The 23458-nt window shown below is 41.0% G+C and overlaps 1 protein-coding gene across 5 annotated transcripts in view; it reads right to left on the reverse strand.

Moving 5' to 3' along the window:
- Positions 1–23458, reverse strand: part of wbp4 (WW domain binding protein 4) — a 64293-nt gene that overhangs the window by 20001 nt on the left and 20834 nt on the right. For 3 of the 5 annotated variants that reach the window (XM_078559585.1, XM_078559584.1, XM_078559586.1), the window contains 3 exons: positions 3880–3950; positions 2032–2107; positions 1092–1324 (listed from right to left, as the gene is read on the reverse strand). In XM_078559585.1, the coding sequence (XP_078415711.1) occupies positions 1092–1324; positions 2032–2107; positions 3880–3950 (380 nt within the window). The remainder of the gene's footprint in view (positions 1–1091; positions 1325–2031; positions 2108–3879; positions 3951–23458) is intronic. The other 2 variants (XM_078559588.1, XM_078559587.1) reach the window with 1 other exon arrangement.

The raw sequence follows: 23458 nt of genomic DNA on the forward strand, positions 1-23458 counted from the left end.
GACAAGTTTTCAGCTCTTGTTTTCTTGTACAATCCATGTACAATACAATTATCTTTTTCACATTGTTCAATCTTATGCTTAAGTGTGAAGTGATTCACTTTGGTTGGAAGAATGAGGAAAGGCAATATAAAAAGTACAATTCTAAAGGGGGTGCAGCATACAGGATCCTGGGCTTTATAAATAGGGGCGTTAGAGTACAAAAGCATGGGAGTTATGTTAAACCTGTAGAAAACATTGGTTCAGTCTCAACTGGAGTATTGTGTCCAATTCTGGGCACCACACTTTAGGAAGGATGTGAGGCATTAGAGAAAGTGCAGAAAAGATTCACAAGGATGGTTCCAGGAATGAGGAACTTCAGTTAATTGGACAGATTGAAGAAGCTGGGCTGTTCTACTTGGAAAAGAGAAGATTTGATAGAGGTGCTCAAAATTATGAGGAGTCTGGGCAGAGTAGATAGAGAAAAATTGTTCCCAGTGGTGGAAGGAAAGTGAGCCAGAGGACACTGATTTAAGGTGACTGGCATGAGGAAAAGTACTTTTACACAACAAGGCTATGGGCCAAGTGCTGGTAAATGGGATTAAGTAGGTAGGTCAGGTGTTTCTCACGTGCCGGTGCAGACTCGATGGGCCGAAGGGCCTCTTCTGCACTCTGTGATTCTGTGATAACATTCAAGTGGTTCGGATGTGGAATGCTCTGCTCGAGTGTGTGGTGGCAGCAAATTCAATTGAGAATTCAAAAGAGAATTCGATAATTATCTGGAAGGAAAAAATCTGCAGGGCTATGGGAGAAAAGGCAGGGGAGTGGAACTAGGCGAGTTGCTCCTACAGAGAGCTGGCATGAACAACACAGGCTGAATGGCCTCCTTCCGTGCTGTAACCATTCTATGATTCTATGATATACGTTTTTTAAATACTAGTGAGTTTAGCATTGAGAAGTTGACTACATGCATGACCAGCCCATACTCCACAGCTATCTCTCCTTCCACCACCCTGCTCTCGCCAAGGACACCTACTGCATTCCTGCATGGCTTAACACCTATCTTGAAGTTCTGTTAAGGTTGAGATAGTATTATATTAAAAGTGACAACTTACTTGGAGAGAGATGTTCATTTCCTGGTGTGGATCAGTAGCCTCTATGTCCGTGCACAGCTGTTCTTCCTCTGCTGTATGATGATCTTCAGAGCTTTTTTCAGTCATTTTCACAGCTGTGGGTTCTTTGGAACTAGAGGCTGCAGAGGACACCTCAGGTTCAGTCTCATTCTTACCAGCTGTAGCTGAGCATGCACTGGCAGAGATGAAGCCATCTGGCTTTTCCCATCGCGATTCTGAGAAGTACCAAAAAATGAAGCTTTTATTGCAGCTTACAGTAACAAGCAGACATGAAGGGTCTGCCAGGAGACCAAGTAGCCTTGTGATCAAGGTCACAAAACAAGTCAGCTAACCATGACACACCCTTTACTCAGATACTTGAAGCAAGCAGGTCTGCTGTATCCCAGGGTACTGTGGATAACTAACTCTGGCTCATTAATAGAACCTCAGGAATAGACCAGTTACTTGAAGCGTGGGCATCTTTTCTCTTGGCTCCAAAGAATCCTATAAGCCAGTGCCCCAACAACTAGACTGGCCTTAGCTGTATAAGAAGTAGGATATTTACTATGAAGATGTGCAGCAATAGCTGGTTAAATTCTAGCAGTACTAATGCATCCTGCTGCCATGTTGGACCAACCTGCACCTATGCTTTGTGCACTTGGGTCAGTTTCCATGGGGAGACAACGTGCACCGGGCATACAGAAACTCTACTAGCATAGCTTTCTCAGGAGCTTGGTTCAGAGACTGAAACATTGTGATGGGTTTCCATGCCTGTCAGAAGCTTGACCTACAAAAACAGAACAGAAGTAGCTACCATAGTAAACATTAAACTGATATTCAAAAGTCATATTGCAATCTAGAACTTCAGTCAGCAAAATTGAAACTGGATCAACACTGATATCCATACACTTGAACATAAACAGCTCATGTTCAGTATACATACCTCTTGTTAAGACATTGTAATAGTAGGTGCAGCCCTCTGGAGTAAGTCCTTCTACCCACGAAGAGGCTGAAAGGTCCTGATAAGAATGCAATTATGCAAACAGTGAGGCAAGGTACATTACTGGAGCTGCAGACAGAGCTGTTTAAGTTTTTCTATCAATTGATCTGGGGATCATTTTTACTTCATTCATTTTTAACTCATATCTACACATAGAACATGCTAATTAGATTTTTGACAGTAAGTCTGATATTGAGTTAATCAACTTTTGCAAGTGTAACCAGCTCCAGTCACATCAGTTTTCACGGCACTTGCAAGTTGAAGAGCACGTCAGGAAATCACACACCATTCATGTTGTTTGACCGTGGCTTCTGTATAAGACCACGACAACCATCACAACTCTGTCATCAGTGCTGTGGTGAACTAGACTGCACTAAGGTGACTAGATTTGTTCTTTAGCACAGCAATCAATAAGGTGCAACATAACCCCCAGTGCAACACAAGGACATGTTTAATTTTAAGTTGCTGGAAGGTTATGAAATTCTAATGATCTTCAGATCCCTAATGTTAATTGGGGTGGCATTCTTGTTTTTGAAATAGGACATGGCTAATCTGATAAGGTGGAACAATAACGAGTGCAGAACTGGATTAGAATGAGACGAGATGCATTTATATAGGATCCTTAAAATGTGAGTCACTAAGAATATTCAAAGGGCATCACAGCCAATAAACTGCTTTTGAGGCACTATCACTATTGTAATATAGAGAAACATGATGGCCAAATTGTGCATAGTAAAATCCCACTAATGACAATGAGGTACAAAGCCAATTTGGCAGTGTCAATTGAAGAGTAAAGGGTCAAGGCACCAGGAAAACGCCCCTGTTGTCCTTCAAATAGTGCCATGGGATCTTTTGTGTCCACAGAACAGGTTGACCTTGGTTTAATGTCTCATGGGAAAAGGTGACTGCACAAGATATTGATCCTCCTTGCCTTACTTTATAAACAAAATAAACACACAATTTAACATTATGGGTCTCAAGGCTTTTAGAACATCATAACTGCTTAACCTTTAAGCAATTAAAAAGTAGATGCATCCTACGTATGCTGCTCTAGGTATTGTGTTTACATTGACATCCAAAGAAACTGGAATATAAAATACTCATCTTCATGAGAACCCAGCTGCATAAGTTTACAAATTTCTGTGAAAATATTTGTGCACTTTGGCAAAGGAGATCACAACATATGACTTCTCACCCAAAGGTGAGTGAGTGGCAAGTCAAGTGACCTCACTGAAACTAGACCAATACCTGACATTCGATCATGTACTGGTAGGGAAGTGAAAGGACCTTCTGTTCCTCCTTCTCAGGCTGTGTCATTACAATCCTTAGAAACCAGTGAGGATTCTCACCTGGAAACTCCACATGCACCGGATTCTCAACAAGCATCGAAGCAAAACACACCACAACATCACAGGTGATGTACCAGCTTCATTTTCAATGTACAAAGACACGATATCCAAAAGCACAAAATTAGTTCAGAATACAGTTAAATAATCAGGATCACAGAAGTAAAATGTTTGCAGTTTTGCCAGAACACTGCCAACTCAAACCTTTTAAATGGCCCAAGACTCCATTTGTATGATTAGACTGGACTATAAAATAGACCAGTGTTAGGTTTTTATTTTAAAAGGAGTGCACTTACTTTGAACTAATTGCCCCTGCCAGCAAGCACAGGACATCCTGCTAGAGGAGACATTCACTTACAAAATAATGGTTAATAAAGCGTACTTATGGCCCACAGATATAAAAGCCCTCAATGATGTGGTAGGCAAATGCAAACCAACAATGTACCTGTTGTGCAACTTCACTCTGCACAAAGTTTGAGCTCTCTTGGAACCCTTCAGGCTTTTCCCATTGTGATTCTGTACAATGAAGAAATAATTGCCTGTGAGTCTCTCACTGCTACTTGGCCTGAACACAATCTGTATATTACAACTTCCCATTTCCATATAGGATACAACGACTTAGCAGTGACTTTGAAATATGAACAGGCACTACCCCATGAAAGCATATGGTAATAATTTAATTTAATAGTTTTGAATGGTTCCTCCACATCTTCATAATCTATCATTTCTGCAATACCAATTTTCACACTTATGATTAATCAAGCATGAACAATTCCAAGGCTACAACAAATTCAAATTTATTTTGCTTCATTAATACTAAAAGGAAATCACCCAAGGTTAATCAGACTTCTAGCTTGAGAACATCTAAAAAGATTATATATTCCCCACAGAAGTTTGCATGACCACTTAATCACACAATGAAAAGTACAGTGAGTCTTGTGCTTGTATCAATTATATATACACATTTGTGCTCTAAACCTGGATACACACTGGAACAGTGGCAAGGTGGACTACATTGTATATGAAGGCACATTTTTTAAAGAATTCAACTTTGCAATTATTGCACCACCTATTTATTTGAGGGAAATATAGCAATTGATATTAAATATAACAGTACAATACTTGAGGTTAAGTACATATTGCACAGATAACAATTAAGCACCACAAATGCAAAGCTACACATAGCATTTGATACACATGGTAAATAAAGATGCAAATTTAGTGAGGTCCACAGAGATATTAAAGACAAGCTGACCAGCTCTTTTGTCAATTTTCTAAACATTTGAAACTTTGTCAGTGCATGCGCCTCATGTTAATAGTCCAAAACTTCAGTACACAGGGGAATGTCTCTGTGCAAATCCTACCATTCCACAGAACAGGGCTTTATCTTCAGATAGAACCCATTCCTACAGATGGAACAGGCCATATTGCACCCAACTTGGCACATTTTGTTGGGAGTTAAATTTTCTATTCAGTGGCAGTGATATGAGATATGTTAATCCCAAATCAAAAACTTAATTTTTTGGAAGAATTTTCTTGAATTTCTTTAAGTTCCTCACCATTCCTATGGCAGGGAGAGGGCAAATGACAGTACACTTAGTGAATGGCCAACTAGGAGATGCACAAGAATGGTTTAGAGATTTATCCTGCCTCCAAGGAAAACACTTTGCCATCCGCTGCCACCTCGTCCTTTTGTCTGAGGTCAACATTTCCGTCTCCATTGCTTCCTCCCTTTCACTGAGGGAAGCACCTTCCCCTCCACTGTCTACTCCTTTCTCCTCCATCTCCCAGGGAAGCACATCATCCTCCATGGAGTTCCTCAGTAGGCACCAGGAACTCATTGAGCTACAGCAACAGGCATTCTGTGGCACAACCTCTTAGACTAGCAGCAGGACTACTACTACCTTTTTCTATTTAAATCTGCTTACTTACAAATAATCACAGCTCAACTTAATATAATGAGGAGGAACACCAGTTGACAGTCATGTGTAGAACTTAATTGGATTTATAGACCAGGAGCTAAATTCAAGGTGCAAGTCCTTACTATTTTAACAAGATTTATTTCAATTCAAATAGCATTTATTCACTCCAGCTTTATAACCACAGTCATCTTTTTGGCAGGGTGCAAGGAAATCACTAATGCTCTTCTAGCTAACATTAGACAAAATTTATGTAATCAAGCAACTGAACCTCCAGAAGAAAGGACCATGATCACTGTACCCAATATCCTTCAAACTTTTGCTGCTATTTCCCATGGGTAGACAGATTCAGTGTTAAGTACTTACCTCCCTCGCACAAGAATGATGCTAAACTGTTTTCATGTTTTCTCCCCCCCACTCCTCACTTCTTCCCCAGTCACAATTTTCCCCCAACTCCCTTAATCATTGAAAGGAAAAAAAAAATCTGAAACATAATCAGAAATGATCTGGATGACAAGCTGTACGGGTATTCAGTATGGTTTTAGAAGCTAGGTACAATATTACAAGACTTCAGTATAGGGCGCCTGGTCAGGTCACACGTGACACAGTGTATAGCTCTGGTCTCCAAATTAAGTAAAGGACATAGGTGCAGTGGAGAAATTTGCAAAAAATGATTTATTAGATGGTACGAGAGATTACAGCCTTTGGGAAAGTTGGAACAAGTTAAGGCTCTCTTTAGAAAAGAGGAAACTTAGAGGTGATCTAATAGAAGTTTTAGCTTATGAATGGGCTGGACAGAGTGGATATGGAGAAAATGTGTCTACTTGTCAGAGAACCCAAAACTAGGACCATAAATACAAGGTAGTTAATAATAAACCCAATAGGGATGTTAGAAGAAATTCCTTTATTCAAACTGGTTAGAATGTGGAATTCACTTTCAAGGATAGTGGTTGAGGAAATTGCTTAGATGCTTCCAAAAGGAAACTGGATGAGTACAAGAGAAAAGGGAATAGAAAGATACGCTGGAAGGCTGAGATGAGGCAAGGCTCAATGGGCAGGGACTCACATGGCAATAAACACCAGAGCAGACTAGTTAGACAAATGGCCTGTTACTATGCTGTAATGTAACCCTATGTGAATAAAGGAAGCTATACATGACTAAATATTTGCGCAAACTCGACTTTGTCTGTTATAGAAAACCTGTACACATCTGAAACTGGGGACTAAATCAACTAAATTATAGGGCAATTTGGTCATCACCTGGCACCATAAATAAGCCAAATAAAAAGATTTATTTTGAGTCAAATGTACTTAAGCCAGAATTCCTGCTGCCACAAGCCTCGTCACACTTCACAAACAAATTAATGTCAACTAAATGGTTACCTCAGCCATCTTACCTCCCGCCTTAATATGCACTATTAAGCCCTTTCAAGAAAATAGTAGATCTCCCATGTCAGTTCTTACTGCTGGCTTCAAGTCAAGAGAATAGTTATGATGGTCCAGCCTGTTTCTTTGAAGGCCCTTGCTATAAACTCGTGTCAGCTGTTGCTCATTTGGTAGCTTTCTTGCCTGAATCAGAAAGTTGTGGATGTCAAGTTCCACTCTAGAGACATAAAGCACAAAATATACGCTACCACGTTAGTGCAGTACTGAGGGAGTGCTGCGCTGTCAGGTGTGCCATCTTTCAGAAGAGACATTAAATTGAAGTCCTGTCTGCCCTCTCAGATGGAAGCAAAAGATCCCATATTAGTATTCCAAAGGAAAACAGGAGTTCTTACTGGTATCCTGGCCAATATTTATACCTTAACCAACATTACTGAAACACTATCTGGTCATTATCACGTTGTTATTTGTGGGATCTTGCTACATGCAAATTGGCTGCTGCGTTTCCTACGTTATTTGCCATACAGCACTTTGGGACAATCTAAGGACATGAAAGGTGCCACACAACTGCAAGTCTTTCTTTAACAGCTTCGGTTCCTTCTATTTTAGAAACTATTGAGTTGATAAATTTTGGGCTCCAGGTCATTGCCTTTCTCTTTTTCAAAAGGAGGCTGTTATCTGTTATAAGACTGTTATATGAATATCTGTAATAAACGTGATACCTGGATTGTGACAAACAAGCCTAGGCGCAAGGCCATATACATATTTTTGAGACACCTATCTGGGTTTTAGGACCCTCAAAACATGTCTTTGCCAAAGCCTTATAGTCATCCTTCCATATATCTCCTCCTTTGGTTTTTATTTTTTTCTGTGTAAGGGCTTCAGACATTTTATCTACTTTAAGATGCTTTATAAATGCAAGTTATTTGGTTCTTCTTGTCATCAATTTAAATAGAAACAAAGATGCTTATATAAAAACTTACAGTACACTGTGCAACAATTTTGGTACTTATAGTTTGTAAACATTTGATTGCTTTATGCCACTTACACCTCACAGTAAGAAAAGCCAATCCCTCAAAACAGAGTACAATTCAACTTGCAGGATAACAGGCAGGTTGCAAAAATTAACTTTTTTCCTAACATTAGTGAAACTGCTTCCCAGTATGTTCAAGGTAGTTTGGACGGGGTAGGGGGTGGTGGTGCAGTAGGGAACCAATGTTAAAAGCAGTTATCTGATCACCTCTTCTGTCTACAAATTTCTGTCAGAACAAGCATGCATCTGGTTGGCTGTGCTGTCAACATACAGTTCTAAATGCATATTTGACACTGCCCCTGCTTTATTGGCTATATACAGAATGCCATCCTTTATGCTGCAGAGCAGAATCCAGTCAGTTCACAAAGACATATACAGATGAGTGAGGACATTCGGCTTGGCTAGCTCACCCTTCCATAGGCACCCTGGAGTGAAATCTAATTTTTCTACAGCAGTGAGGGGCTCACCTCCCAGCTCAGAACTCTGGAGTATGATGGAATAGTCTTCACTTGCCTGGATGAGTGTAGCTGCAACAATACCATTCAGAACTGCAATCTTCTTGATTGGGACCTCATCCATCCCCTTCACTACCAGCACACCATGGCATCAACGTGTACTATCTATAAGATGCAGTGGACCAACTTGTAAGGCTCATTCAGCAGCATCTCCTAAGCTCAATCATTAAGGACAAAGGCAGCAGGTGCATGGGAACATTACCTCAGAGTTCCCTTCCATTCGCACCCTCCTGACTGGACATATCATTCTTTCATTGTCGCTGGATCAAAATCCTGGAACTCCCTACCTGGAGCACCTCCATCACAAAAACGCAGCAACTCGAAAGCAGCTCATCAGCATTTTCACAAGTGTAGCTGGGAACGGGCAATAAATGCTGGTCTTGCCAGTGGTGTCCACATACAGAGAATGAATTAAAAACAGTCATGTCATTTCTGTGTTATTTATTTTATGCATGGGGGGGCAAGGGAGGAAATCGAAAGATGTTCAGACCACAGAAGGAGCCCATTTATGCCTCTGCTAGCTCTTTGCCAAAGCAATCTAAAACTCACTCCACTCTTTCCCCATTGTCCTGTATCTTCGTCTGTTTCAAATGTTTGTCTAATCAATCTAAAGGGTTGCAGCTCCCTCCAAGTCTGAGTAAATTCAACCATATTTGAGTCTATCAACTATTACTAATGTTCAATAATTACTGAAAGTTCAAAGGAGCAGACTTTAAACAGCCTGAGAAAGAGTGCACTGCTCCAAGTTGCTGATAAATTGGATCTTACTGGGTAGGTACCCACCCAATATCCCTCCACTATATTCATTCCTGAGCAAATATGGGGTTGGATTTGCACTGAATTAGAAATGGTGAAGTGAAAGTGAAAATGTGAAAATTCTGGATGGCGGGGAATTACTGGGATTATAGAGAAGCACACCTGCAAATGGCATGGGACAGACCATGCAGCATGACAGCTGGTGGTCATAACCCCAGGGCAGTTCACAGCGTAGTCTCCAGTCTTAAAACAGACGTTCTCTGCTTAGGACTTGCTATTGCTTTAACTTAATTCAATCTTTAAGACAGAGTCAAAGCTTCTGAGGAGTGCACTCTGCTCCTATCCCAGGAGTCCAACTTGAAAACACTTGATTGAAACATACAAGATCCTGAGGGGTCTGGACAGGGTGGATTGGAAAGGATGTTTCCTCTTGTGGGAGAATCTAGAACATGGAGGTCAAATGTTTAAAATTTAATGCAGATAAGGAGAAATTTTCTCTTTCAGAGGGTTGAGTGTTTTTGGAACTCTCTTCCTCAAAAGGTGGTGGAAACAGAATCTTTGAGTATTTTCAAGGCAGAGCTAGATAGATTCTTGATAAGCAAGGGGGTGAAAGGTTAATTGGGGGTAGGCAGGAACGTGAAGTTGAGGTTACAATCAGATCAGCCATGACCTTATTGAATGGTGCTGCAGGCTCAAGGGGCTGAGTGGCCTACTCCTGCTCCTAATTTGTATGTTCAATTTAAAATGGCTCAATGATTCAGATTTTGCTTTGAACGGTAAACGAACAGTGTCAGCCATTCATTGGACTTACATTTTACCCATAGGAAGTCTATGAGCTTGTCAGGGCTCCTGTCAGGCAACCATCCAAAAAGCACATCTCCCTCGACAGTCACCTGGGACCTTTATTAATCAGGAAGCAACTGTGCTTCCCTTAACCAATCAGATTAAAGAAGTGTTAATCAAAAGCATTTAGAATTGTGCAAGTTAGAATAGTGAATTCAATGTCAAATCAGGTACAGAAAGCAAAATTAAAAAAGCAAAGATTGGATTAAGAGAGATGAAAGACACAAGCTAAATAATTTTAGCTCCTTTTTAAATCTCCAACAATTAAAAGCAGAAGGAGACGCCACACATGTAAAAGTTAATTTTCAGTGGCAGAGGTTATTCAGCAGTAATTAAGATTTACTACACTGTTAAAGGGATGCTTACACTGGATTGGATTATGGGGAGAGAGCAGGGGGTGGGATTAGTTTTGGATAGATACAGAGCTATGGAGAGTGGGACAGTGAGATCAGTTCTGAATAGATACAGGGCTATGAGGAGAGTACAGCAGTAGGATTAGTTTTTCAGCACTGTACCAGTGACATGGTACGATGGGCCTCTTTATGTGATGCAAGTCTCTAAAGTTGTCTTTAGTTTAGTCGACAGTTAATGATGAATTGGCTTATACTTCTTCACACCCTTCCTCGCCAACTGCTTTGTCACTTCAGCTGTAAGTGCAGTGCTGGAGTTCCATTCTGCCACACCAGTTTGGTTCAAGTGTATATTTGAGCAGTTCTAATGTCCTAGATGGTTTTCACTGAAGACCAACTGCCACAAAATCATTGAATTTACAGCACTGAAGGATGCCCATGCCTGTTCCAGCTCTTTGAAGTGGTATCCAATTCACCCCATTCCCTTGATCTTAACCCATAGCCCTGCAATGTTTTCCTGTTGAAGTATATATCCAATTCCCTTAGATAATCATTGAATCAGCTTCCACCATCATCTTAAGTAGCACATTTGAGGTCATAACTTGCTGGTGAAAAAATATTTTCATCTCATCTCTCTGGTATTTTTGCCAATTATTTTAAAGCAGTGTCCTCTGTTTACAGACCCCCACCCGTCAGTGGAACAATTTCTATCAATCTCACAGAATCACACAGTGCAGAAGAGGCCCTTTAGCCCATTGAGTCTGCACCAACATGTGAGAAACACCTGACCTACCTACCTAATCCCATTTACCAGCACTTGGCCCATAGCCTTGAATGTTATGATGTGCCAAGTGCTCATCCAGGTACTTTTTAAAGGATGTGAGGCAACCCGCCTCCACCACCCTCCCAGGCAGTGCATTCCAGACCATCACCACCCTCTGGGTAAAAAAGCTTTTCCTCACATCCCCCCTAAATCTCCTGCCCCTCACCTTGAACTTATGTCCCCTCGTGACTGACCCTTCAACTAAGGGGAACAGCTGCTCCCTAGCCACCCTGTACATGCCCCTCGTAATCTTGTACACCTCGATCAGATCACCCCTCAGTCTTCTCTGCTCCAACGAAAACAACCTAAGTCTATCCAACCTCTCTTCATAACTTAAATGTTTCATCCCAGGCAACATCCTGGTAAATCTCCTCTGCACCCCCTCCAATGAAATCACATCCCTCCTATAATGTGGCGACCGGAACTGCACACAGTACTCCAGCTGTGGCCTTACTAAGGCTCTATACAACTCCAACATGACCTCCCTACCAAAACCCTCCCATTTCTGAACATCTCTGTTAAAGCAGAGAAAGTTAAGCAGGGATTTAAGGAAAACAAGCTCAATTTCTTTGGTCTCTCCACGTAACCATTTCGGCAAATCTCCTCTGCAGCCTCTCAAAGATCTCGATGAAAATTAGATTTATAAACATTTATCATGAATATCTAGAGAACTCTTCCTTAGCAACTGAATCACTGAATTTCAACCTGTTGTGTAACGGAAAGAAATTAGGAAAATTTTAAAAGTTATACAAAGTACAACTCTCCCTAAAGCAAGGCAAGCAGAAGGGGAAATGCAGCAAAACTTGTACCAAAAGTATAAAAGCAACTATGAAGCTCATTTATCCAGGAAATAATGTCCAGGAGAAAGAAATGGAGCAGAAAGGAGGCCTAGGAGGTAAACAGTTGGTGAACTTGTAATGATGTGCAATGGGTGCATTTTGTGAATCACTTTTAGAACTAAATATTCAAGCTTGTTTCAGTATCCACTATGTTATAAATTTTAATTGCACCGGTATATAATGGAATGCTGAGGAATCAACATACTCACTGGAAGAAGCTATCCTAAGAGATAATGAACCAATACTACTTCTTACTGGCAGCTTCATGAATAAGTGGGAATTCCATTTAAGATCACAGGGAACAATGAAGCCAAGAGTGTTAATAGATAAAAGCAGAGAAAGAGCGCAACCAAAGGCCAGAAGCGATAGCTGTTGGTTGGATTCAGGAGTCAAGAAAAGAGTCTATCTTTTAATCTATTTTCATTCTTCAAATGACATTCCTCCATTGTACAACATAGAATTGGTTTGTTAAAGTCTGGGGAAGCCACATGCTGAGCACACAAGAGAATGACATTGCACATAGGTATGCAAAACAGGGTACCTAATCCTCCTCTCAGAGAAACATTCAGAAAGTGCAACCTTCAGCCAGGTTGTTCTGATTCAACTCATCACTTAACACTGATCTAAAATTGCAAGGATTGCAGATGAGATTCTCTTACATCATTTAAAGAATGACGGCCCTACCAGTGCCATTCTCCATATACTGTGGAATACGGCAAAGTAGTACCAATTTAGGAAAGGGTAATACCATCTATTTGACCCAATCTTCTAAAGACATAATTATACATTGCACTTAAATCTAGACAGTAACTTTTACTAAATATGTGAACGTGTCATCAACTGGAACCTGAGTGAGGGATCACCAGGAAGTACTGTGAACAGAAACGCCTTTAACCTGCCCTTCAGGAACCTTCCCTGCAAAACAGTTCTCTTGGCTCTACTATTACTTTGCATTGGAGTCTTGTAGCATAGGAAACATAGCTCTTCAGGCTGCTTAAGTGGTTTTGAGAGAGAACACAGGCCTCTGCAAATATCCATACAATGGAAACGATGATCCAGTTTGTGGTTGAATCCCAAGAAACCCCTCAGCAAAATGTCAAATCTACAAGAAGAATTTACAGTCCTATAATAAAAACAGAAAATGCTGGAAAAACTCAGCAGCTTTATTTACAGTCCTATACTTCCAAGAGCTAAGCCTTTCACCAATTACAAGTTTTTAAAGAAACAATGAACACAGTAACAGGTGTTGAACTGAGTGCAAGTGAGGCCCTAACTCTGTACAATTACCAGACAGCTTGCATAAGACAGTACATCAAAAAGGTACCTTTCTCAAGAGTCCAAATAGAAGTGAGTCATGAAAGACAAACATACGACAAATCCTTGATTAAAACTAATGCCAGATGCTGAATATAATCCAGAAAATGAGGGACAATGTAAGATGGAACTAAATGGTTTAGTAGGACACCAATACACCAACAGTTTAGATTGTCTGGAGCTGGTCAAGATTCGATGATGCAAATAATGTACTGCAATGCAAACTACTGCTAGGGCAGCACATGCTCAACCTGTAAACCTATTTATAAAGCACATATGTAAACATCCTGCATCGAGTTAATGTAACTACACAAACAGGGCACGTATATAAGAAATGATTTGCTCATTTATAACCAGTTTCACTGGGATGCTGGAGTGCCTCACCAAGCTGCAAGAATGCGACTGCTCTAATTAAAATTGGGTCAGTCAAAGTAAAGATAACTGAGTGCTGCCTGAGACAAGGTAAAGGTTTTAAGACAAGAACCTTCCACTAATTCACTCCATTTTAGAATAGTGCAAAATTCGTAGACTTTAAAACTTGAGTCAAGCCTTCAGTGCATTAAGCTCTTCCAAATTGGCCTATTAATATGGAATAAATTACATGTGATCCAGGTAGAATGAATTCCTATTTATAAAGCACATATGCAAACGCCCTGCATCGAGTTAATGTAACTACATAAACATGGCATGTATGTAACAAATGAATTGCTGGGATGCTGGAGCGCCTCACCAAGCTACAGGAATGCTATTGCTCTAATTAAAAACAGATTAATAGTCACTTGGTAGGGCAAATTACCCTGGAAAGTATCTCAAAAATTTGAACAGGTTCAACAAGTTGTTTCAAGCTGCAGTAGCTATGCGAGTGGTATTTTCCACTGACAGGATGCTGCCATCAGACGAAAAAGACATTCTGCATAATTATGCAACGTAGTATATGAATTTCTGTGCTGGTGTAATGCCAGGTACATAGGCCATATGCCCCTACGACTGGCTGATCAAATTAAACAGCATGTTCCTTTGGCTGTTCGTAAGGAACTGCACTCAACCACCCTTGTGCTTGTAAAACCCGAAACTACTGTTAGATATGATTCTTTGATTGGGCAGCACTTGCTGGACAACCCCGAGTGCTCTAATAGCTACACTAACAAGCAATTTAAAATAATCAGTCGAGCTCGTAACATGGCTCATTTACGTTTGCTAGAAGCGACATACATTCACATGCAGGGACCCATTCTTTGCAAACAAAAGCATTATGTTCAAGCCTTGTGCCATTTATGATTTACCCGGGAGCTTGGGGAGCCTATAGTTCCCGTTTTCTCCACTGCAACACCTCAGCCAAAGTCGACTTATCAACCAATCAGCACCCCTTTAGAAACATAGAAACAGGAGCAGGCCGCAGTGAAGTACAAATTGCTGACTGTTTAAAATTTGGCATCTTTGCATTTGTCCTGATAAGTGCAAGACAAAAAGCTTCGGCAACATGTCTCTCTTTTCAGTAGGGTTTATTAATGCATCAACATTAAAACAAGTAGTGAGGATGGTGCTTTTCAGCATCAAGTCTGAGACATGCAGAGATGCAACAACCTGCATTTATATAGTGTCTTTAACATAGTACCTCAAAATGTCCCAGGGCACTTTACAGGAGCTATCAAACAAAAATTGAGAAAAATGATGAGACAATATTAGGACAGGTGCCTGAAAGCTCTATAAGCAGGGAGAGAAAGAGCACTGAGGAGGGGTTTAGGGAAGGAATTCAAGAACTTCAGGTTTATTCAGCCAATAGTCAGGCAAAGGAAGTGAAGATGAACAAGCAGCCAGAATTGGAGGATATCTTGGAGGGTTGTACAGCTAGAGGTTACTGAAATCAAGCCCATGGAGGAATTTGAATACAAGAGGAGTTTTAAAATTGAGGCATTGGTGAATAAGGAGCCAATGTAGGTCAGTGAGAACAGGGTAATGGATTTGGTACGAATTAGGTCGTGAACAGCAGAATGTTGAATGAAGGTGGTAGATGGAGGCCAGCCTGGTGAGTATTGTAATAATTGTGTATAGAGATAAGAAAGGCATGAATCAGGGTTTAAGCATATGAATGATGCAAGAGGTACAAGAGGATATGGGATTAGATGTTCACCCCAGGGTCAAATAGAAAGCAAGGTTACAAACAGCCTGGCTGAGCCATAGACAATGCATAGCAAGAAGGATGGGATCAGCGGCTATAGAATGGAATTTGTGGCTGGGGTCGTAGACAATAGCCTCTATCTTCCTGGTGTTCAATTCAAGGAAATGTTGACTCATTCAGGGCTGTTTGTCAAACAGAGACAGTGCAGAAATCAGAGGAAGTGGTGTTGAGGCAGAACTGTGTGTCGCAGAGAACACATAGAACCTGATGTGTTTAAATGATGTCACCAAGGGGCAGCGTGGAGAGGAGTAGTAGTGTGGCTGGGGTGGGGGTGTGCTGCAAGGGTAGATCCTTGGGGAGACTCCAAAAGTAACTGTGCCGGAGATGGGAGAGAAGTCATTGCAGGAGACTCTCTGACAATGACTGGGTAGGTTAAGAAAGGAACTAGACAAGGGCAGTCCCACTCTGCTGGATAATGGAAGAAGGGCACTAGAGAAGGACAGTGTGGTCATCTGTGACAAAGCCTGCAGACAGGTCAAGAAGCATGAGGAGGGTTAGTTTACTTCAGTCTGAGACGTTGTCATTTGAGATTTTGATTTGAATTTTAGTGCTGAGGTAGGGGTGAAACCTACTTGCAGACATTCAAAAGTGGGGGGAAGGATTTGGGAAGCAGCAACACATTCAAGAACTTGAGAGGAAAGGGAAGTTGGAGGTGGGGCCAAAGCTGGCAAGAACAGAGGGGTCAAAGGTGAGGGTTTTTGAGGAGGGGTGCATTGATGATTTGAAGGAGGGGGGAGCTGTAACCAAGAGGGAACCATTTACAATATCAGCTGACATAGAGGTCAGGAAGGGAAGTTGAGTAGTTAGCAGGGTAGTTAGCAATTCAGTGGGAATAAGGTCACAAGGACAGAAGATGGGGCTCATGAAAAAGATCAGCTCAAGGAGGATATGAAGGGAGATAGCAGAGAAAGTAGAGAAAGATAAGGGTTCAGGCTAAGGCACCTGTTGTGCAATCACTAAAAGGGAATATGAAAATTAGCGAATAGCCAGGATGTAAAGCAGCACATCACCAGCAGCGAGTAGTGTGGTGCAGAATCGCAGCTGTGCTGTCCATTGAGAGTAATAGTTGCTGAATAAAGTAGATCTGTCTGCTGAGCAATCCCATACTTCAAATAAACCGAACTCACATATAGTTTACCAATCCTGGTGTGAGATTGTGCAAAGCAAACAAGCACTGGAGAGCACAGCCTGATGGTGCTTGATGTGTTTCTGCCAGATCCGGCAGTCAACGGCTAAAACAGTTTTGAGCCATAAACCTTCATCTTTTAAGTTGAAAAGAAATAAACGAATGAAAATGGGGGCTGTACCAAGGTGAACAATCAGGGTGGGAGAGAGTAAAGTTTTTTTTGGTCTTAAGCAAAAGCAGTAGTGATGGTGTGACTGAGCTGTTTGGTGGCTGCAGAAGTATCATGGCAAATGGAGGCCCAGGAGCATTTGAGAGTGTATTGTAAAGTGATTTGTGGGAAGAAGAGCTTTTACCCAGGGTTGGACACAGAAGTGAGCGGGGTTGGAAGGGGGAGCAGGGGTGTGAAGTGATCAGAGATGGACATATCTGTGATTGAGACGGTGGGAATGGAGAGACCACATGAGAAAGCAAGGTCAAGGGGACAGCCGTAACTATGGAGTAGAGTGTTTATATGGAGGGAGAGATTATGGAAGGACAGTAAACTCAGAAGAGAGAGGTCAAGATGAGATGGAGGTTGAAATTGCTAACGATGAGAAGTCAATTGAGGCAGCATTTAGGGGCTGAACCTTGTGAGGTAGCACTATCAGTGGGAAGGGTGGAGTGTACTTATCTCACTGCTGCAGACAGGGACTTGCTCATTAAAAATGAAAATTGAAGTTCAAAAAGTGTATCTAAGCTTGTTTACAGTCATTTAATTATAACTATAATTGATTCAGCCAAATGCACTCAAAAAAGGTAGCATACCAATTTGGTGTTCACTATATATAGGTTTATTCGTTTCCACGGAAAGGTTACTTATGGTATAGGGTTACATCCGGGGTATACACTTGAAGTTAAACAGCTAAACAAATCAACAACTTGTGCTTTCAATCTCACAAAAAGATCCTAAATTTAAAATCAAAGAAACCAATGTATAAAGCTTGAAGGAGGGGAAAAAACCAAAAGGTAGGTAGGATATAGAAAAAGAGCATGTCACAAGTTTTTAAATAGTAAAAATAAACAGAACAAATAAAATGGGCAGAGTGGAAGTCAAGTCCAGCATTGTTGATTATAAATAAAAACAAAGTGCTAGCTGGCAGCATTTGTGGGGAGGGAAACAGAGTTAATGTTTCCAGCTGAATATAACTCCTCTTTTGAACTCAACAGTTCTGAAGAGTCATATTCAACTTGAAACATTAACTCTTTTTCTCTCTCCACAGATGCTGTCAGACCTGCCGAATATTTCCAGCATTTTGATTTTATTTCACCTTTCCAGCATCTGCAGTATTTTGCTTTTACAACATAATTAATTTCCTGTTTCCAAATCAAAATTAGATATCCTCTATTTTACTTTTTAGCGTGCGCAGGCCATTTGTTTAAGTGCATGGCCCTTTGAATTTTTTTTGTGCAGCCAGACACATGCTAACTGAAAGGGGCTGACTGTGTGTGGCCTAGGCGGGAACTTTTGCAGCTTAAAGGGAAAATTGGACTAGAGCATGACAAAGAACGGAAAGATAATATTTGAGCTAGTTATCTTCATTTACACACTGTTCTAAATGTACACTCCTGGGGCATAAACAGCAATTTGAGAATTCCTTCTCAAAAGCACAAGGATGACCCTCCAAAGTTCGTAGGGAACTTTACAGACTTCATGTGTATCTGGAATATTTCTGATAGGTCTATTTAATTTTGTGGGAGCCAACATATGAGGGAACTTTCAGCACTTAACTGGGTTGCATTAGCAAGAGGTCTGAAAAGAAATGTGACTGGGGTCTCAGAATTCTTCAGGCAAACACAGGGCCAAAATCTGACTTAAGGGTATAAGCACAGTAACTAAAGCACATTTGTTTAAAATGAACAAACTTCTTGAAAGACCAGCAAGTACAATTCATCCCACCCTCAACCACTTCTCAAGTGTTGGAGATATGGATGGCAGTGTAGGTGTCAATCTGTAAGGTAGGAGGCGCTGCACATTGGTTTAGTTAGAATGATCAAATACTCTGTGGACACCGTGCTTCCTGTGTTGCTCGGCTGGCGATCATGGGGATGTATAGTCTTTGAAAGGAAGCAAACCAAAGATAAATATTGTTCATTTTTGATCCATATCCTTTGGATTGTAATCTTTGGAAGACTAGATAGATCAGGAGAGTGCACAATTGAGTAATTATACAGTCCTTAGAGAACAATCATGTTTATTGTGCCAAATGGACCCCTGCCATTCCACACTTCTAAGATCCTAGTGCAATAATTCCAAACTTTCAACTGCCTTCTGCCATAAGATAATTGGGAGTATAAACAGCAAAATGATCTTTCCACTTATTTATTCAAGTTGTGACTGTTGAAAATGACAAACTTGTAGCTGCACAAGTGCTGAATATGAAAACATAAGAAATAGGAGGAGTTGACCATATGCCCCATCGAACCTACTCCACCATTCAATACAATCATGGCTATGTCGCTTTGCAGCCTGTGTCCTCCCCACAGCTCAGCTTAAATCATACATGCATCATAGAATGATACAGCAATGAAGGAGGCCCATCATACCTGTGCTTGCTTTTTCAATGAGCTATCCAATTAGTCCCAGTCCCATTTCCCCATAGCCCAAAATTTCTTAAGCATATTTATCCAATTCCCTTTCTAGAGTTGTCAAATCTGCTTCCACCACCTTTTCAGGCAGTGCATTCCAGATGACCTAATCCACTGGGTAAAAATGTATCTTTATTCACCTCTGTTCTTTTGCCAATCACCTTAACTCTGGTTATGGACCCTTCAGCTGCTGGAAATAGTTTCTCCCTGCTTATTCAATTAACAGCTTCTTTCTTTGATTTTTGAGCACCTCTGCCAAATCTCCCTATAATCTTCTCTGCTTAAGGACAACTCGTGTTTTTCTTGTAACTCCACGCAACTGAAATCCCTTAACCCTGGTGCCTAGATCTCCTCAGCGCCCTCTACAAGGCCTTGATGAAATCCTTCCTAACGAGTAGGGCCCAGAAATTGCTACAATATTCCAGCCAGGGCCTAACCAGTGCTTTATGAAGGTTTAACATAACTTCCTTACTTTTGTACTGTAAGCCTCTATTTATAAAGGCAAGGATCAGTTGTGCTTTTTAAAAAGTCTTCTCAACTACTACTACCACCTTCCAAAGCAGGCGCACATACAACCCAGGTTTTTCTGTGCCTGCACTCCCTTTAAACATGCACCATATAGTTTACAATGTTTCTCCTTATTCTTCCTACCAAAATTAATTACTTTGTAATTCTCTGAATTAAAATTCATTTTTCAGCAGACTGTCCATGCCCTCCTGAACTCTGTTATCACCCACTTCAATATTTATAACATTTACGAGTTCCATGCCATCTGCAAACTTTGAATATACCCCAAATCTACAAACTTTGTATACCCAAACCCAGGACATTAACATATATCAAAAAAGCAGTAGTCAGTAGGTGCTCAGTTTGGGTTCCGCCAGGGCCACTGTGCTCCTGACCTCATTACAGCCTTGGTCCAAACATGGACAGAAGAGCTGAGCTCCCAAGGTGAGGTGAGAGTGACTGCCCTTGACATCAAGGCAGCATTTGACCAAGTGTGGCATCAAGGAGCCCTAGCAAAACTGGAGTCAATGGGAATCAGGGGAAAAAAATCTCCACTGGTTGGTGTCATACCTAACACAAAGGAAGATGATTGTGGTTTTTGGAGGTCAATCATCTCAGTCCCAGAACATCGCAGCTGAGTTCCTCAGGGTAGCGTCCTAGCCCACCATCTTCAGTTGTTTCTTCAATGGCCTTACCTCCATCATAAGGTCAGAAGTGGGGATGTTCACTGATGGCTGCACAATGTTCAGCACCGTTCGCAACTCCTCAGACGCTGAAGCAGTCCATGTCCAAATGCAGCAAGACCTGGACGACATTCGGGCTTGGGCTGAAAGTGACAAGTAACACTCACGCCATACAAGTGCCAGATAATAACTATCTCCAACAAGAGAGAATCGAACCATCTCTCCTTGACATTTAATGGTATTACCATCACTGAATCCCCCGACTAACAACATCCTGGGGGGTTACCATTGACCAGAAACTGAACTGGACCAGCCACATAAATACTGAGACTACAAGAGCAGGTCAGAGGCTGGGAATTCTGAGGTGAGTAACTCACCTCCTGACTCCCCAAAGCCTGTCCACGATCTACAAAGGCACAAGTCAGGAGTGTGGTGGAATACTCTCCCCTTGCCTGGATGAGTGCAGCTCCAACAACACTCAAAACTCAACACCACCCAGGACAAAGCAACCCACAAGATTGGCACCCCATCCACAAACATTCACTCCCTCCACCACCAACACACAATGGCAGCAGTGTGTACCGTCTACAAGATACCCTGCAGTAACTCACCAAGGCTCCTTCAACAGCACCTTCCAAACCTACAACCTCTACAACCTAGAAGGACAAGGGCAGCAGGTGCACGGGAACACCACCACCTGCATGTTCTCCTTCAAGCCATACACCATCCTGACTATATCGCCATTCCTTCACTGTCGCTAAGTCAAAATCCTTGAACTCCCTTCATAACAGAATTGTGGGTGTTCTGACACCATATGGGCTGCAGCAATTCAAGGTGGTGGCTCACCACCACCTTCTCAAGGGCAATTAGGAATGGGCAACAAATGCTGGCCTTGCCAGCAACACCCACATCTCGTGAAAGAATAAATTAAGTCTCAACAGCAACCCCTAAGGAATACCACTATTTACTAGCTTCCATTCTGGGAAATAATCATTCACCATTGCTTTATGCTTTCCATCCTTTAGCCAATTATATATCCACACAACCAGTGCCCCTTTAATCCCAATGGCAAGGTGTCAGCTGTGGCTCAGTTCATAGCACCCTTGCCTTTGAATCAGAGGGTTGTGGGTTCATGTCCCACTCCTGGAAACCAAGAACTGTGATTGTACTCAAAAGAGTTGCAATCTGTGACTGTTGATAACTCGAAAGAGTTTAATCCCAATGGCAGAGGTGTCAGCTGTGGCTCAGTTCATAGCACCCTCGCCTTTGAATCAGAGGGTTGTGGGTTCGTGTCCCACTCCCGGAAACCAAGAACTGTGATTGTACCCAAAAGAGTTGCAATCTGTGACTGTTGATAACTCGAAAGAATTTTAATCCCAATGGCTTCATTTTGCTTTATCAAATGCTTTTTGACACAGCTCCAAACACAGCATCAACTGCACCATCCTCATCAACCCTCTGTTAATTCAAATGATTCAGTTAATTCAAATGATTCAATCAATTTAATCAAAGAATTCAATCAAGTTAGTCAAAGACAATTTGTCTTCAACAACTCCATGTTGGCTTATGTTTATGTGCCAAGTGCCAATTAATTTGTCCTGAATTAATGTCTTTAAAAGTTTCCCCGCCATTGTTAGGTTGATTAGCCTGTTAATGTCAGGCTTATTCTGCTGCCTTTTTTGAACAGTGTAAATTTAGAAGAAGACAAGAGATCACCAAGTTAGAGGGTTCTTTGAAAAAGATCTGATACAGAGCCTGATGTCTGGAGGAACAAGCTGTCCCCAAAGCCATAAAATATGATACTGATGAAATCTAGCTGGAGGGAATATTTGAGTTAGTTGTCCTTAAGTAAAAAGTCTTGCACAGTGTCTACAATATTTACAGTGCTGACACCAGAAAAATTAGAAGACTCAACTAAAATTCTTAAACTGGACACCATCCTAGCAATTTCCTGTCTCATGGGACTATTCTAATCTAGCTGAATGACAATTGCAGAAGGCTACTTCAACTGACGACATTAAAACAAGCCCACTCTTATTTTGCACATTGTATATTTAACATAGTTCTGTCAGTTTGCATTCTTTGAGCACATACTCCAAGTAAATATCCTTTATTAAATCTCTTCACTAACAAGGGTTTCTATATATTAGGTCTACATGTACTTTGAGTAATTTGACTCCAAGGTATTGAATGAAGCAACACTCCAGCACGCTAATTTAGACATGTAACAGTCCAAATAAAACAATCTCTCAAATTATATTACCTAAAATAACAAATGGCTTTTATTGCAATAAATCGTTTTCACTAATTCATGTAAAATTGTTCACAAGCTACTCTACTTACATTGAGAAATTTTGTGCACGTATGCATTTTTACTCATTTAATTCAACAGAACTACATTCTTCAAGGGAACAAGCTATTTTTTAAACTTAAATTGAAAAGGCAAGGAGAACAAGCTTGAAAAATTTAGAAGAGGTGATACAAAGTAAGGTGTAGTGAGTAGGTTACTACCGTGGGTTTGCAAAGCTTACAGCATGTTGCAGGAACGTGCAAAGACGGGAGCAGTATGGAATGAGTTCCAGGGATTCATGTATGAGATTATAGAATCAAATGCCAATTACAATACGAGGAGGAGGATGAGACCATTTGTCGCTTTTGAAGTTTAAAAGAGATAGATCACAGCAAGAAATGCTGTAAGAGCAGTGTAGCTAATTGAAAGGAGGATCAGCCATTAGATGAGCATCTTTTTGTGAAACCGGTTTAGGTATACAGGAACAGCCTCTCCATATATAGGACTATGAGTACTTGATAGACTAGAGCTTTAAACTAAATTCAGAGTTGATGGGGGGGGGGGGGTGGGGTGGTAACACAAAGGATATTAAGCTTCCTAAAAGGCAATTTAAGATTCAAGATCTGCATGTTGCATTGAGATAGCAAGGTGAAGAATGTTAATATATAAACAAGATGGAAACAATGAATAGTGAGCTGTTGGTTGCTGTTAGTCTTTGAGAAAGATACACAGAAAGCCTCTCTTTCAAGAGTGAAATACAATATTTTTTCATAAAGCATGAAGGAGATCCCAACAGTGATCCTGCAAAAGGGATAAAGGTATTGAACAAGTAAACACAT

This window comes from Cetorhinus maximus, chromosome 16 (assembly GCF_964194155.1).
Source record: "Cetorhinus maximus chromosome 16, sCetMax3.hap1.1, whole genome shotgun sequence".
In the NCBI taxonomy this organism is placed as follows: domain Eukaryota; kingdom Metazoa; phylum Chordata; class Chondrichthyes; order Lamniformes; family Cetorhinidae; genus Cetorhinus; species Cetorhinus maximus.